This window comes from Rhinolophus hipposideros, assembly GCF_964194185.1.
Source record: "Rhinolophus hipposideros genome assembly, chromosome: 12".
Taxonomy (NCBI): domain Eukaryota; kingdom Metazoa; phylum Chordata; class Mammalia; order Chiroptera; family Rhinolophidae; genus Rhinolophus; species Rhinolophus hipposideros.
Window position 1 is genome coordinate 65,572,394 of NC_138058.1, and position 18,098 is coordinate 65,590,491.

At 44.8% G+C, this 18,098-nt stretch overlaps 1 protein-coding gene across 1 annotated transcript in view; it reads left to right on the forward strand.

The window, feature by feature from the left end:
* Nucleotides 1–18,098, forward strand: part of LOC308506350 (uncharacterized protein) — a 191,620-nt gene that overhangs the window by 38,920 nt on the left and 134,602 nt on the right. The window contains exons 2-3 of the mRNA XM_081069724.1: nt 7,051–7,149; nt 9,294–9,372. Of these exons, the coding sequence (XP_080925850.1) occupies nt 7,051–7,149; nt 9,294–9,372 (178 nt within the window). The remainder of the gene's footprint in view (nt 1–7,050; nt 7,150–9,293; nt 9,373–18,098) is intronic.

The window sequence follows — 18,098 nt, forward strand, 5'->3', positions numbered from 1 at the left end:
TACTTGTCATCACCATCGTATGTAAGCTCCCTTTATTTTTTTCACTGGGTGAGTGCTTTCTTATTCTACACGGCCCTATCAGATGCCTCTTCCATGGCATTTTCCTTGATTACTTCCTCACCTCCAAGCCTATCTGTCAGATGAGTCACTCCACAAGGGATTGTTCCATTCTGTAACGGCATTTATCACCTCATATTAGAGTTGTTTTCTAGAGCTCTGCTGTGGACTGAATATTTCGATCCCTCCCCAAATTCCTATGTTGAAGCCCCAGTTCTCACTGTGATTGTATGTGGAGCTAAGGCCTTCATGGAGATGATTAAGGTTAAATGAGATCATCAGGTTTGAGCCCAGTTCCAATAGGATTAGTGTCCCTATAAGAAGAGACAGCAGAGAACTCTCTCTCTCTGCCGAGTGAGGACACAGCTAGAAGGCAGCCATCTACAAGCCAGGATGAGTACTTGTGGGGACAGAACCCCAAAAAGCAGTTTCCAGGCTCTCGGCCTCACATAGAAAGGTGCTGGTTCAGGTAGTAAATGGCCATCAACTGTGATTGGATGGCCAGCAGCTGTGGCTAGTTGGCCGTCAGCTATAACCAGTGAGCCATTGGCCACTAATATAACTACTGTGGCTACGCTAGCAGTAAATGGGGGCTAGCAAGAAGATGGTGGCCGGCAAGCGCGGACTGCTGTTAGGATGGCGGGTTGCAGATTATGTATATCCTGCTTCCTGTGTCTCCAGCCCAGCCGCCAGTGAGAATATATTGGTTTGACTCTCCTACCTATGGCTCCGTGGGTGTTCCTGTTTGGCCTCACCGTGTCCTGCGTTCTTATGTGGGGGGCGGGAGAAGAGACCCCGCCTGTTGCCCCGCACGACAGTACTGTTACCAGTTTCAAATGAACATTTCTTAAGTGGAGCACAAGGTGAGTATGGTGAGTCCAGTTCAATGGTGGTCCATAAGGGAAATTGAAATAGAGACATTTATTAATCACAGGTCCTCGAGGAAGTACCCAGCATGCCTTGAGGGGCCAGTTGGGGAGGTGAAGGCAGAGTGCAGGCAGAGATAGAGGGAAGATCTCGTGCTCATGCCTGTATTAGGGTCTGTGGGTGAAGTGCTTTGGGATTCCCAGGCTAGGGCCAGATGGTTCAATTCAAACCCAAAGAGCTGGGTTTCGGTAAGCCCCATGAGGGCTTTATCTAAGGGGTGCCTAATGCAAAGGGGTACTGGGAGGGAGAGGGGACTGGTGATCACAAAGGCTGTTAGGGAAGTCCTGTCAGGAGCTGACATTTGCTTGTGACTCCGCACTGCTATCCAGGGCTTGTGCTTGCATGAGGGGGCCTAGTGTCAGCTTCAGGTCCCTGCAGGCTGCTGGGCCAAACAAAATGGAGGCGAGGCAGCAGTACCAGGAAGCAGCTTAGCTCAACTCTCCACAAGAGCCCTTATCAGAAACTGACTCTTTGGTCTTGATCTGATACTTCCAGCTTCCAGAACTGTGAGAAAATACATTTCTGTTGTTTAAGCCATCCAGTCTATGGCATTTGGTTATGGTTGATCAAGCCGACTAATGGAAGCTCTGTCTTCCATGATTGGGTCTCCATTTCCAGAATGTGAGCTACTAACTGGCACGGATCCTGTCTGTCACTGGCCCTCTGTTCCCAACACCCAGCTTGAGGCTTATTAAAAATGTGGCTTGCAGGGGGGTCCCGGGAAGTCTGTGGAATCGTGCTGCCCTGCACCCTTACTACCTCATACTAGAATCCCACAGCACCCATGTTTGCCCTGTTCACCTGTGCTCGGGGCAGGGTGGGGGGTGGTGTGAGACCCTGGAGGCAGGGGCTGACTTTCCTGCACAGAGCGTCCACTGACTGCTGATTTACTAGCTTCTCGCAGAGGGCTTGGCAGCCTGCTGTCTCCTCTGGCCCTTGTAAAGTGCACCCCCACACCCTCGCCCGGTGCCAGCAGCCGCCCTGCCGACGGCCTGGGCAGAATTTATGACAAGGATTCATCAGATTAGAAGGGATGACACGGTGCTTCTTCCACTGTGTACAGAATGCAGTCGGACCACATTGCAGGCCCCTCTGCCTGCTGTGGTCATGCCTGGCATTTTCCAACCTGAGCAGTCGTTGGGAAACAGTTTGGTTTGACAAGAAATAACTTTAAAAATGTCCTGGAGCCGAATTGAAATTTAACTCTTTCAGGCCCCACTTGTGATAACTCCGGCCTGGCTTTGAGTCCTTGCGGGCAGTTTCCTCCTTTTCAGGACCCAAAGGCAACCTTGGGCTTCAGCCCAACCTCCAATTCCTCTTCTGAGAATGGAATATTCTCCCCAAAGCTTGGAAGCCAGTCGTGACTCTCTGCTGGTCGGTGTCCGTGTGCGAGGGAGCTCACCGTTGCCCTCCTGCCGTCCCCTTTCATTATGAGACTGCTTCGCTTTATGGAAACTTCTTTAAAATATAAAAAACAAAAAGAACAACAGTTTTACTTCCCTTTTGCTTTTGCATCCACTGGACTGACTTTTGCCATCTTGGGCAACAACTATTAGGTGGGTGCCAAAGTAATTGCGGTTTCTGCAATTATTTTTAACCTTTTAAACTGCAATTACTTTTGCACCAACCTAATAAAACAATAAACACCCGTTCCGTCTTTCACACAGCAGTTTTTCATATATTTGAACACAGCCATGGGTCTTATTCATCAAACATTTATCAAGACACTGCTCTTCTGGGCACAGGAGATGGAGAGACGAGGGTAGGACGATGGACGGCGTGTGACTTTGCGTTGTGTGCTGCCTCGCGCGAAGGGCTTTGCTCAAACAGACCATCATCTGTGCCGTCCTACGGGGCCGCCCTGCATGAACACGATACTGTTGGTGTCTTTGAGGCTCTCAGATTACTCCTGGAGCTTCCGAGTCTTTGTTGCTCTGCTAAACCTTTTGGCTCTCTTTCAATGATTCCTTCTCAGTCATGGCTTTGCGTTTACTCACCAACTTGTTCTCATCCTCCTGAACGTGTTCTCATCTGTCATGGTCCTTCTGCTAGTGGGGGGCCTCCCAGTGCCCTCTGACCACACCCGAGTGGTTTAGGGCTGTCGTCTCCAACTTGGACTTTGAACTCTGGTGAATGGAGCCAGCCCTCAGGAAGTGCCATTTGCTAAGGTTTTGCTTTAGTGAGCGGTTTCTAGAGATCAGTAAGACTTGGAAATCACTTGACATGGATTAAGGGAGACATATCCACCCTTTGGCTCCATCTGACACGGGTTCAGCTGCATCTACATAACAGGTGCCATTCAGGATGATACTTGCCCACACATGTGTTTGTCTCCCTTATTAGCTCTTTATAGGAGGGGCTAAATTTTATTTTTATGCATCTTTACAGACAGCACCAAGAAGGAATTAGCTGGAAGGAAGGGGGTTGCTTGGTAAATCTGGAACAAATGACAACTACTACATTCATAGCTCATTCCAGGTGCTTAGGGGTGGAGGTATGTAATGGAGAAAACATGGCACCTGCTTCCACAAAGACTTGGACATGGATTTCCCATGATATAATCAGCAAATGACTAAGTGGTGAATTGGAGAAGTTGATTTTGGGGAGGCAGTGCTCCTGAGGGGTGCTCACCGTCTCTTGGGCTTGGCTGTGGTCCAGTGAAGGGCTGTGGTCTTACCAGCAGCGTGAGTGCCTTCGATGGTCTCCACAATGGTATCCAATCAGAGAACATGGACTTGTCGCTGTTTCTGGAAAGTCTAGTGTTTCAGTCATCATTCAAGGAACTAAGAGGAAAAGGTTTCACAGGACTTGGCTTTTGATTGAGCCCCAGGATTCCTGAAGACACAATCACCATTTGTTTTGAGGTTGTAAAGGTCTGTGGAGGGCAAGATGAAGTATGGTGGACTTTCTTGAAGGACACAAAGCCTTCAGCAGGTTGCCTGCTCTAAGGTATGTATGTGGGTGCCTGTGTGGAAAAATCAGACACATCAGAAATGTCAGAGTTAAACCCTGAGACAGGAGAACAATGAGAGTGAGACTTTCCGGAGAAGGGAGGAAGGAGGGAGGGAGAATAGCTCTCCAGTGAAGGGGTGTCAGTTGTGCCTGAATGCCACTAGATCTGGAAGTGTTTTTGTGATTTCCCAGTGTCAGCTATAAACTATAATAGCTCTCCCACCTTCATTCCAGCTGATTCCTTCTCGGAACCCCAGAGATGAGCAGAACCAGGCCTTGACTTCAGCTCTTCTGACCTCAAGTCCTGAGTCCTGGAGTTTTCCACAGTGACATGTGCGGCTGCATTTTTCACTCATTCACTGGTGTATGTTCTGTGATTCTATACAGTTCTGGTCATACATTCCTAATTATTGGGCCAAAGGAAGGCCTCTAGACTCAACTTTTAGACAACAAAATAGAGCAACCTCAATTTCAGGTATAGCACCACACCTCTCATGCTCCGCCTCTCTGTTTTGATCCAGAATGCCTATAACCCATTTTTGTGGCATTTTGTAAATTTAGCTTGAGGGTAAATTCATAACAATACTTGGAATGTACCTTCATTTTGTAATTAAAGACGAAGTGACTCATCCAACCTTCTCTTTCTCTCTCCACAAATAATCTGGCCGTAAAACAAATCTCTGCTATTAAGTGGTATTTATTTAATTGTGATTTGCTGTAGAGCTGTTTAAGAGCGGGTCACTAGGTTAAAATCATTGTACCCGTCCTCTGAGCAGAGGACGCCTTGCGCTGACTTACGTGTGGATGTGCTTTCTCTGACGCTGAGCTTACACAGTCGTGTTTACATTACACACATTCTCTAGCTGCTGACATTTTTTTTTGCTCCAGAAGGAAAAAGACAACACAGACAAATGACCTTATTTGATGTGATATGTCAGGTTAAGCTGGACCATTGGTTGATCCTTGCCACTTGCATTAGCTACATTTTCTTCTCTTCCTTTCCAATCTTTTTTACTCCCAAATCAATGTTGAAGAAGAAACCAGTAATGTTAGATGGTCTGAATCCTTTGTAGTTTGTACTGAGAGTCTCTGAAGTTGAATAGAGTCTCCGAGGGCTAATGAACCAATGGGCTCCTTATGCACAGGCCCAGGCCACGACCTGAGCCCCTGGCTGTCTGCAAATGTCTAACCGTTTGGAGACCCACACAGAACTTTTTTGTGCAATGTCAAAATAATCCAGAGTTTACAGACAATGCGAGAAGATACTCAGGGTAGGGCAAAGCTTTCCACAAAACCCTCCTTGGGTCCTTAAATAGATTTTCTAAAGTCCCTCATCTTCGTCACATTCAGAGCCCTCTTTGCTCTGCATTTTCTAGGCAGATGTGATAAATGTCACCACATTTCTCAAGAGGAACTGAGCAAGACAGATGGGCTCTACCCCAGCAGGACACCTGGATGGCAGCCTTATCTAGAGCCAAAATGGGACTGCATGTGCCTGCCTGTTTATTTATTCTCCTCCTGTTTGGAGACTTTCCCTGATTAATTACTTTCTAGTAATCGAGGCTGCTAACTAATGTCTCATCTGATTAACCTGTAGTTTGGCCCTCGGTCCCAGAGGGTGGGCTGGCCATCCCGCCTGGGGAATGAAGGAGGTCATTGGCCAGGGGCCCCTGGGATGCCAGTTTTGGGCTCGTTTATTTGCTTTAAGTCTTGTTTGCTATTCCTGCTGCAGTGACTGGCGACAAGTCCCATCCAATCTAATTGGCCTGCTGAAACAGCAGTGAACACAAGATTTAAGAAATGTTTTCTTTGCAAACTTCTGGTCCGACAGACACTTTGAGATCATATTTCACCCTGTTTCAGTTGCACACCATTCCCTGGGACTTTCAGGAGAAATACTGTGAGTCTTACTGGAGAACTGCTGCTTTGTGGTTTGGGGGGACTGAGGAGCTGGAGGTGGGAGGGGAGGCTGTGCTGAGGCAGCCCGGCATCTTCAGAATCTCGAGACCCTGCCAACGTTAACACGTCCGAGGAGGTATTCAGTATCAAAGCCTCTCATATTTGGCTCCATAAACACGATACCGGTTGCAAAAACAAAGTTAAGGAGCTCCTGCTGATTACTTCAATAAAAGCTGTTTAATTATGAACGTTTGGGAAATGAAGTTACCAACAGGACCAGGAGAGCTTTGGCGTCCAGTGTCCCTGCTCCCAGCATCCCGTTGTTAAAGCAGATTGTCCACTCCACTGAAAAGGCTGACATTGAGCAGGACACACCCTCAGCCCTGCGGGACACTGCTCACTTGCCAGCATCACTCCCTCTTACTGCTGGGGCAAATTTTGGGAACTGAGTAGTGATAGAATTATCAGATGTTATCAGTGCCATTTGCAGGCCATCCGAGGGTGACTTGGGCTTCTGGTCGAGGCTCCCAGAAGACCTGTATTTGTTTCTAGGTAGCTAGCTGGTGTTCCCCCCTCCCTCCAGAAGTCAAGGTTCTAGGACTCGGCAATGTGGAAGCGAATTCTGAGCACAGAGCCAGTGGGTCTGATGGTGACTACACATTTTGGGATCCTCAAATGAGTTTTTATTAATAACAGTTTAGGAAACATAATCTTATTAATGCTTCTGTATAGTTCTCCACTCTCTTTGTGTGGTTATGGCTAGTTATTTTATGTCAAATGGAATAGGTAGGACTATCAATGTAAAAGTTTAATGAACAAAAATCAGAGTTGAATCTGAGTACGTGAGAAAAGAAATGTAAGGATATATGCATGAGTCAACTCTTCCCCATAAATGATTTATTCCTATATATGGATGATTATTTCTCAGTGAACTAAAAATTCTTTATACTTAATCATTTTTGGTGGAAGTCTTTAAAACTTACTCTAATTTAGCAGCAGATATTGAATACAAATTAACATTCTGACATTCTGAAGAACTATTGAGTAATTTATGTTTATGGCCATTTGTGTGTGTGTGTGTATGTGTGTACATGTGTGTGTTTGGATTTTGTGTCATGAGGATGTTCTGTACTCTAGTAATAACAATATGTTCTTGATTTTTATTTCCCTTTAAACAATGCAGGAGTAATTTTCTCTCTTTTTTTTTCTCCTCAGTGAACAAGACAAAGAGAACAAGACAGGAAGAAATTCAGAGTTGGAGCAACGTTCTTGCTTTAAGTGCCTACTGCCTGAAGAAGACCTGGAACCTAACAGGTATGTGAGGAGACCAGAGTGGTGAAGGGGAAGGGACCTGAAATTTATGGGAGAGGAGGAGGGGATAGAGAAAGAGGTTACTCTGGAGTTTTTTTTGGGGGGTACTTAAGTTAAACTTCAGGCCCTGGGGCATTCACCTGGAGAATATGAGCCCCAAACTTTTCTTTTTTCCAACTTAGATTAAATTCAAGTTAAAGGGCAACTTTTTATGCATGGTATACAAAGTTAAAATAACACCTTACATTCCTCTGGGTATGGATTTGTTTTCTCTCCAAATGGTCAGAGTTACTGAAAGAAACAGAAAGAAGGTTATTGGAGGTTCACAAGATCCTTTGGGAAGAGCCCACTTAATCAGACCAGCCACTGGGACTTTGAGAAAAACCAGTGTAATGTTGTTACCTGACATTAGTGAGAAGGGACCCTGATTAGTGAGAAGGGTTCCCAGGAGCTGCCTGTGTCATTATTAATGACAAGCTGCAGAATGTGTGGGTCAAGGAAAGGGGGCCAGGCTGGGAATTTAGATGCCCAGCCCCTGGTCCAAGCTCTCCTGCTATTTGTGTGACCTGGAATAATTCATTTAACTTCTTCGAGTCTGGTTCCTCATTTGTTTAATAAGGCTAATAATACCGATGCCTTAGAATCCTAGGTTGGGGATTCAAATGAATGGGGTAATGAATGTGACAGAGTTTTGCCAAGATTACATACAGCAATGCAAATTCAAGGGACTTATTTCTACGTAATGTAGTCACATTTAAATTCTTCCACTTCGTACATGATAAAATGTGTTTTAGAGGACATCTCACTGTGTCCAGGAAACTGAAGGAGGGAGGTAGAGAGAAAGGGACTTGCCCACAAAGTAACATGGCGTGTTAACTGCCAGGACTGAATCTGGAACTAGGGGATCTGACTACTTTAGGTGTTTTTTTTTAAAATGTCTCATACAGAGAAGGCACATAATAATGGTTGAGTTCAAAAGAAACAACTTCAGTGCTATGAAACAATGAAATTCAGGGAGAATCAGGGAGAGTGTCAAAAGCAGGCGATTGTGAGGCCATGCTGAGCTTCTTGGCTTTGTCTACAATATGCTGACTTTGCACATCATTATAAGGTGCATCTCCTTAGAGAAGCACGCAGTACAAGTTTCCTGTCTCCATCTGCTAAACTCACACATGACTGTAAGGTTGGGGGACTCTCATCACTCAGGGCTTTGAGTAGCTGGTTACCTGGTCACTTCTAGACAGATTCAGGCCCAACTTCCCCATCTGGGAGAGGGAGTGTGACTGAACCCAGGCCAGCCTCTGAGGAATGATTGGCCTTTAGGTGAGGGTCCTGGCCCAGGAGGGTTCCATGTACATCGTGTGTCTTTTTCCATACTAGGAAGGGCTCTGAAGGGCAAAGCTGGGACAATTTTCTGTTCATCCCAGATTTGGTTCTCCATAACGGACTTGTGGGGTAGCCTAGCTCCAGCCTAAGAGTCTCAGATTCAGGTATCCCAGAGGCTATGCCATGAAATGTAATCAGTGGTTGCTGGAAAGTTGAGCTTTTATAGGGAAGCCGCTAGATATTTTGAGTTTGTGATGCTTTGAATTCCATCTTACATTGAAGCTTCTCCCCTCCCCCAGCTAATAATATCTTAGACAGGGAAGCCTGCAATTGGAGTTGGGGGAGCTATGGTGGTCTTTTTTGTCTCCTATTTCATGCTACTCTTTCTCCCAAGTGCCTGCCCCTAGTCTGTTCTGGATTTTCCAGGGATGGAAACGGCTTATGGGGAAGAGTTCGGGAGAGAGAAAGGTGCTGCTTGATGGGGTCTATTATGATCACGTGTTGTTGCCCTCTGGGTTTGGGGGGAGCTTGACACTCATACTGGGATCAACTGCTGTTCCCTTAACATAGATGATATCCCTTCAAATTGGCCACTTGCTACTCCAGATGTCAGTGTCCAGCTTTTCTTGGGGTAATCCTGTTACCCAGCTCTCAGAAGGATTTCTTGGGCAGAATTTTTCATAACACGATATATTCTGATAGCTTTCTACAGCGTCCATATGGAACCCGAAGGAAACTCCAAACCCAAGCCATTCCTGGTCAGCCACCTCTTCTCCCTCTGCTTTCGTCTACCACTGTCTGTTTCTTCTGCATTTCTCCAGGGTTGGAACCAGTACCAGTCTCCGTGCCTTTAGACCTCAGATCAAGCTCTCCAGAGTGTAATCCTGAAGACTCCCACAGGTAACAGGGCTGCAACCCCTTTCCTTTTCTCCTGGAGTGTGTGTGTAGGGGTGGTGGTCATGCTTAGTGTTCTTGCCAAAGAAGTCCTTTCTTCTAGATCTCATCAACCTCAGAGGTTTTCAGAGTGATTGCTGGGCTAAAGGTTGCAAATATGATTTCTGAAACATTTCCATTGCAAATTCTGCATTTGCGTGCTAGCTGCTCACTTTATAATGTGTTATTAAGAAGAATCTCATTTTAATTCCTGTTGCCCTTCCATCTGAAGTGTAGACAGATTACATCAGAGCCTGCCTTATTTGCCTTGCTGGAGGGATGTAGTGAATTTAAAGAGGTCAGGGAAGGAAAGAAGCTTTGCAAACTAACATCCTGCAGAAATGTCGGGCATTATTCTTTACATCCTGTAAATCAGAAAAGCTAAAGGTATACATAAATCACATCTCTATCCTTTAAAATGAATTTGCTGAATCTTTAGTGGGTATGGATTCACATTTTTGGTCATCAGGACAATTCATTAGCAAATAATATTTCTGAGGTCAGCCATATTCAAACCACATGTGTCTTTCTCTTTAAAAGAGAAACTCTACTTTTACTAATGCCTGATTGTCTTTGTCCGAGGAGTGGTGACCTGTGGTTCCTCACAGGCCCAGACCAAGCGCATCTCACTCTAGCCTTTGATGTGAACTCTTGGTAACCCACAAAGAAGAAATATGGTTTTGCTCTTTGCAAAGCAATCCAAGACCTTTAGGGTCAAGACCTCATAAAAGCAATTATATAAAATTATATATATATATATATGTGTGTGTAAAATGATTTCTGGATCTCGTCTTCCATAAGCCAGTGTCCACTAATTGGTTTGGGAAATAAATATCAGCAACTAGGGCTTTGGGCTTGAGAGTGTGTGGTGTCCGTTGGTCAGTGGGATTTATCCTGAGGCTGTCTTGACTTTTGCTATGCTTTATGAGAGTTTAAACAGGTTTATTTTATGTTTCAATGTGCCAAACAACAACAATAGCAACAAATACACAAACAAAAATCAAGTAGAACAAAAGCAGAGAATTGAATGTATGTTTCCAAGCCCCAATTGTTCAAGTTTATTTGAAGTTTTAAGTTGTAACCGAAGGATGCCTTGTAGCCTGTGCGCCTTACATTCATCTCTCCCAATGTGCATCTCAGGATTAGTGAAGAGCAGGAGAACCTTGGATATTTCCTGACGTTTCTAAATTGTCATTTCCAGATATAATAGATATAAGACTATAACTGTTATTTCCTTTTCTTTGCTTGTAATAGCCTAGAAAAACTGATTGTGTGTGTGTGTGTGTGAATATTGAGAATGGGAGGGAAAGACTGGAGTGTGGTATTCATTCTATTCAAAAGTTTGTACCCAGGATTTATTATGTGGCCCCCAATGTGGTTGAGTCTGACATTTAGTCTTCCAATGAATATTTATTATCTCCCATGGTTCAGGAACTCTGATAAATCTCTGGGGCTACACGCCTAATTAAACCTTGGTCCCTTGAGGTGCTTACGTTGGAGTTGGATCTCTTTCACTGTTGGATGTGGAGCACAGAACTTGAAAATTATTCACTATAATGCACATTTATTCTTTATTTGGTACCAAAACAATGAGACAGTCCTTGTTTAAATATTTTTTAGAACTTGCACTTAAATTGCCTTTTCCATAAAACATTCCTGTGTATAGAGAGATCTTGGTTTTATGAGGAGTGGGGATTTTTCTTATGCAGATTTTCTTCATACATTTGGAGTCCCAGGTGAAGTGGCAAGGGTGGAAGATTTAGTGGGTGGCAGGAAGATATACACAACATCTTTAGAAGTTGCCAACATCAACACGAACAAGATGTTCACTATCATGGCTTTCAGAATTTGGATCTATAAAATTATTGTGGTTATGTCCAGGACCAAGAAGCACTGATTTTTATTTTACTATAATTTTGCAGATTGTGCCACTGGCAACATAATTTATCCTAGCATTCTTTTGACAAGATCAAACGAACTCAGTCTGGTTCTACTTCATTCTGGGGTAGGGTTGTCTACGGGTCTGGGGTAGATTAGCTCAGTTGGTGGGAGTCTAGGGCGAATGCACTTAGCTGCATTTCTGATTTCCAATTAGACATCAGTCACCTTCACAGGACAGACAGGGGGATTCTTCTTTGCCTGTGGCTGTTGCATAATGCCAGCTACCATCGGTATATCGTATAGTCCTCAGAAGACATGGGGAGGGTGTGAGGACTTGGTTTCTCCAATCACCTCTCCAAAGGAAGAATTTCACATACACTGTACTGACTTTATCAGTCGAGTTGCCATAGTTTTTGTGAAGTGAACCTTGGAAGCACTGTAGAGTGACACCGGCCAAAATGGAACCCAGGCCCACTGGCAACTTCTATCAATGAAGGTGAGCAAGTGTGGCCCCAGGGCCTACCTCTGCCTTCATTTCTTCTTGAGATAAAAGGCCCTAGTACCCATACTGCCAGATGTACTTCACTCTTCTCCAGAATATGGTGCTAGTTATTGTTTAGTTCTCTCATCCTAGGTATCCTGGGTGAATTAGACTCCTTTACATGGAGGACAGAATAATCTGCCCATGAAGCAGGTCTCCAGTGTCTGCTTTTCTGAATGTTACTCAGGGTTGTGGACATGCCCTCAGGCATCATTTTTCTTACGACCTCACATTTTTTGCAACTATCTTGGGTTGAGAAGATGACATTACTCAGCCACACCAGCTTCTTGCCAAGGTCTTCTATAAAATGCATAATAAAGCAGCATTTTACAGATGAAACATGTTTATTTGGTCTTTCTTGTTGAGGGAGTAGTCACTGAAGGTCCAATTTTTCCAGGAAGATAAGCGACAAGAGGATTGTGGTCTAATGGCTGCACTGAACTGAGGGAGATGGAAAGAATGAATAGATCTAGATATTAGGGATTTGCAGAAAGTTGCAGGTGGGTGTTGGCCCTGGAGAAAGGGACAGGAGACAGATCAGAAGTTGGTGTGGCATGCGTTCCTTGTCAATACACTTCTACCATCCATGGCTGGGTGCCCTGGAGAAAGAGGCTGGCAGGTGGTCCATGGCAGTGGAATATGCCTTCACTTAGCATGGGCCAGGCTGTCTAGAGGCTACAAATAGATGATGGACACTTCTCAGCCATGCTTCCCTCCAGTGGCTTGACATACATACAGAGCAATGTGTCCCACAGGGCATGGGTGTTGAGGCATGGGCCTACCCTCAAATGGATCAGTCTGGAAAAGAGAACCACAATGTAAGTGGCAAAAGATGGGATGGATCAATGGAGACAGCAGTTGTTGGGGAAGATTTCAGGGGAAAACTGGGATAGGTGGTGGGAAAGATATGACATAAGAGAGGAGGGTACTGCCTTCTCGTGTGGACAGGTGATGATGGGACATGTAGCGGACTGGGATTCTCACCTGAAATCCCCACAGGCTCCTGGAAGTTCCAGGGAGAGCGTTCACCTGAAGACTACCTTCCCTGCAGTGGCAGAAGAATGGCTTTTAAAATAAACGTCAGCTGCTTCAGCTGGGTGCTCGGCCTCTGTGGGCTCAGAGAATTCTCAGGGATCCAAGAGAGGGGCCACTCTGATCGGCTCACCTTGAAATGCCACTTTTTGATTTCTTAGGGTTTTCTTTGACCATGGAAATGACAAAACGGAATTTCTTGGAGGGGGAGTGGGGAGAATATTTTTAGAATAAGGACTTTTTTTTTTTTTTTAAATGAGACAACTACTGCAAGATTTTGAAATTTGACAGAAGCAGACAACATTTTCCATCCCCGTCATGAAACTTTGCCCAATTCCTTGGACCTTTAAATACCACAGATAAGCTTCAGTTTCTGGCCAGCGGGGAAAGGGGCTCACACAGAGATCTGGGGAGGCTCAAAATGACACCTGTACAGGGGCTGCCAGTGATTCTGTTTTTGCAGGCCCAGGTTTCCTTCTCTTACCCTAATTAGCTGGATGCTTACTCTCTACTTTCAGGATCTGGCTGTAGCAAACTTAGCGTTCAATTCCAGCTTCAACCATTTACTAGCTGTGTGACCTTCTTTGAGTTAGTTCACCTCTCTGAGCCTCTGTTTCCCCATGCGCAGAATTAGGATAAATGCCATCTGCACCTAGGTGAAGCTTACGGTTTGTTGTGTTGCATTGCATTGGGGGCCGAGTGCAGAGTGCAGAGGGGTGAAGAGGGGCTTGCAGCCGAATAAGACAGATGATCGAAGCAGTAATTCTAATTGTGACAGATGTGACTAAGTGTCCAGAGAGATGTAATAAGTGTATACATGTGCACAGGTTCAGTGAGAGCTGACAGAAAAGTACAGTGGAGGCCGAGAATGGGTCAGGACAAACTTATATGAAGAGACGTTTGACGCAGGATGGAAGCTGAGGGCCGCTGGTCAGGGAAATGTGGATGGGCAATCTGAAGAGCCAGTTCTGCCAAACAAAGATATAAAAGTTTGGAGACGACCCACGGGCTCATGACGCGGCGTGTGGGTGTCGCTGAAGCATGTGGTGTATGCGTGTGAGGCGGGGGCCGGGTGAGAAGGGAGAGTGTGCTGACAAGATTCACATCGTGGAGTGAGGTATGTCCCTTTGGATGTGACAAGCTTCTTCACAGAGGCATCTTTCCTGACCAGCTTTGCTGAAATAACACTGTTTCCCAGTTTTCAGTCTCTCTCGAGCCCATGTCTCTCCTTTCTTTTCTTCAGAGCAGTTCTCACAACTGGAAATTATTTGTCTACTTTAAAATTTAACTTTTAATGTAAATTTAACACGTTCTTAACTAATGTGTCCTCTGTGTTTATACATGTAGTTGGCATTATGAAGACACAATAAATATTTGTTCAATGGATGAATAAATAGCGAAGGGGTCTCCTCATCTAAAGACAGAGTTTTCAGCAGATTGCCTCATAGACTGTTTAAGAGAGGCCCTAAGAGACATGGGCAACTCCCCTGAATCTGTGGTGGTGGGAAAGGAAGACTTCACCTTCTTTGCTGCAAAATCCTCTGAGGCTGGGAAACAGCATCTCCCCCATGTTATTAGAAATGACACAACGAAGGTCTACGTCTCTCTGGTTTCTGCAGAGAAGAGCGGCAGAAAGAGGCAGTGATCAGGTCAGAAAACCTCAGAAGTAGAACAAAGGGCTGTATCGCCTCCATGTTTCTGCCGCAGACCCAGAAGTCTTTCTGATCTTGGTGTAGGATGGACGTCTGCTTGGAGCCCCTGGTCTGTTCTAAGTTTGATACCCCTTGGTTACTCTTGCACACTGTCAGATCCCATGATGTGTTGGTTTAATGCGTCTTCATCAAATACACCCCAAGTCAGCTCATTTCCACCGTCATTCACAGTAGTTGCTACTGTCATTTTTATGTTTCCTTTGAGGAGGGATTTTCTGAAGAAACCACAAAGCCGCTTTGTGTCCTCTCACTCCTTCTAAAGAAGGTAGTAATAGGATATCCAGGTAGTAACAGGATAAGAGTGATAGCATTTGGGATCTTCATGGCTCTCACAAAGCGGATTGCACATACTCATGTTGAGAGCTTCAGAGGGTCAGACTGCACCTACCTTTTGAAACAACCATATTTTTATAAAACCTGTTAATTGAATCTCAGATTTTCCACGGACTTTTACTCCAATGCTAGAGATATGTTTTCTGTGGCTCTAATGACTCTTAAAGGCAGCTAGTGGAGGCTGTTGCCTTACCTCAGCCTTTCACCTGGTCAAAAGGTTGATGGCTGTGGCTCAGTCCCAGCAGAAGGGTGTAATGAAGAGATTCCATTCAGAGCAGGGGCAGGGTGAAGGAAACCCACGGGGTGAAGGAAACCCAACCGTGGGAAGTCCCCAGGCCTGAGGGACAAGGCAAGGGACCAGGAATGTTACTGTGTCCCGGTGGAACCTGGAGATCTTCTATCTGGTGTGCAGCACAGGAGCTAGAACTGAATTAGAAAAACAGCTAAAACCAGAAATAAGATGGGGTGAGGAATCCAACGGGAGGTAACTCACATATTCCAACCTCTCTCTCTTCTAGCTCGTTGCTTTCCTGCTTGCATCTCCCATTGACCAAAATAAAGTAGAAACTCCAGGGCACAGGGCAGAAAGAAAGGCAGGAGACTACTGTAGGGTGTGGCCAACAGAGCAGAACCAGCACAGAATGCAAACATGAGTGTATCCAGAGGCCCTTCCATGGAATGTGGTGGTGAGTTCCTTTTTAAAGTGAAGAGCCTAAATATATAAAGAAACAAATGTATTCATTCCAGAAACACATCAAATGCCTTCTATTGTGGGGCTCTATATTTGGTGCTGGTGAGTTTTCCTTTTGGTTTTCTTTAAATGAGGCACTTCCCTATAGTACCACTCTGGATTATTTACAAAAATAATGTCGAGTCTCATGGGCTATTTGAAAAGGTCTGCCCCAGCTTTGAGGACTTCTTTAGCTTTGTGTACAGCAGACCAGGTCTGCATTATTTTGGTGAGTGACCAAAGTCTGGCCACACCCAACTCGGTCTGAGGACTGATTTGTTTGCTCTTGATTGGGCCAATCTTTGGTAATCTGTAGGGACCTGCAGAGACAGAACTTCAGTGCTCACAACTGGGAGCTGTGAGCAATTTTTGTGATATGAAATTAAGAGAGTGGAGAGCTAGGGAAGAAGTCTGGCTGGAATGTTTCTCAACCCACCTGTGGCCTGGACAGACCGGCTTGACTAGCTCCAAGGGACTGACTGTGAATTTTAAAGATTCCATTTCCCACATATTTTGAGAGTGTGCTTTTGAGAGTGGGCATCTGTCATTTTGTTAAGTAAATTTCAATGTCATTCACAGGTGTTTTGCAGAAACTGTTCAACGTCTTTCAGTTGCTACCCATAGGCTTCTCTAGCGATCGGTTAGGAATTCTTCACATTGGGGAAAGCGTAGCAAGTGAAATAATTGAGAAAAAAGTTAAGCTGGAAGAAATACAGCTGGCATTTAGACCACTTTCTCTTTTCACAGATAGAGAAACTGAGAACCCCAGAGGCTTGGGGATTTGTCCAGGGTCTACCATGAGGCTTTGGGCAGAGGCAGAGATGCAGTGGTGTGGCTGAGAAGCAGGCTAGCCATGGCCACGAGGTTAAGTAGTAGTATCTTCATAGCCACGCTGTTCCTCATGAGATGTTTGCGCTGGCCGGTGAAGCTTCCCTGAATACAAACAAGCAAACAGATTACTTGTGCTGTCCTCACAGGTTCTTGATGTTTTCCTTCACCTGTACCCTTCTCTGAATACTCAAAGAACAACAGGAAGTTCCTGTCATGTAGGTTAGAAATTGGCATTGGAAAATGGATTTTTTAAACCCTGAAATTGTCAACTGTGTGAAGAACTCGGGACAGGAGTGTCTGAGATTCACACTAGTGACTCACTCTGATGTGAGGTTTACAAACTCTGCCACGGAACTAGCGTTGTTTACACGCAGTAACGGAGTAAGAGCTGACATTTTGGGGGTACTTCCTACCTGCTAGTCATCGTTCTAAGCAATTTACATTATTAACGAATTTAGTTTTCACGGACCCTATGAGGGAGCTACTATTTTTATTCTGATTTCCGAAATGAGGCTGCACGAAGAGGTCACGTGACGTGCTCATTATCACAGTGATACTAGTAATGGGTCACATTAAAATGTAAATCTGTTTTGACTGCTCAGCCCCTGTTCTTGATCCTTAACTATAATGCTTCTCCTTTTTCCTGTTACTGCTGCTCGTCAGTGAGGAAGTTGTTTTCTGAAGACCCTCCAATGCACAGCCCGAAGTTTTTCTGTCTGCTTCAGAAATGATGGGAATACATGTTTGAGTTATCTGTGACGGAATATTCTCCGTGCCACACCAGCCTCCACTTAAAAGGGTGTGACTTCACAGTCAGTCTGTGGCTGGTCCCCCCAGGCCTTCCCTGGCCCCTTATCCGCACCCAGCTTTATGCAGTGTATAAATTGCAGTTCAAAGTGTACTGGTTCAATGGCACAAGTGAAGCTTACTCAGCGTTCTTAAGTTCCCAAGACTCTTTCCATGAGTTTTCAGGAAGAACATTAGTTATTGTTAAAGTTTCGGCAAATCATATGTAATAATCAGACCAAAGATTTTTCTTTTTTTCCTTTTTTTTGTATTTATTTATTTTGACTTTCAATATTATTTTATATTAATTTCAGGTGTACAGCATAGTGGTTAGACATTGAGATAATTCGGGACGTGATCCCCCTGACTAATCTAGTACCCACCTGGCACTATACATAGTTATTACTATATTGACTGTGTTCCTTATGCTATACCCTACATCCCCATGACTACTGTGTAACAGTTTGTACTTCTTAATCCCTTCCCCTTTCTCACTCAAACCCAACCCACCTCCCTTCTGGCAACCATCAAAATGTTCTCTGTATCTATGAGCTTGTTTCTGTTGTATTTGTTTGTTTATTTTGTTCTTTAGATTTCACAAATAAGTGAAATCACATTGCATCTGTCTTTCTTTGTCTGACATATTATACTCAGTACAATACCTTCCAGGTCCATCCATGCCACTGCAGATGCCAAAAACCCATTTTCTTCCAGGGCTGAGCAATATTCTGTTGTATATATGAACCACCTTCGCTTTATCCATTCTTCCATTGATGGACACTCAGGCCGCCTCCATATCCTGGCCATTGTAAACAATGCAGCAATGAACATTGATGAACATGTCCCC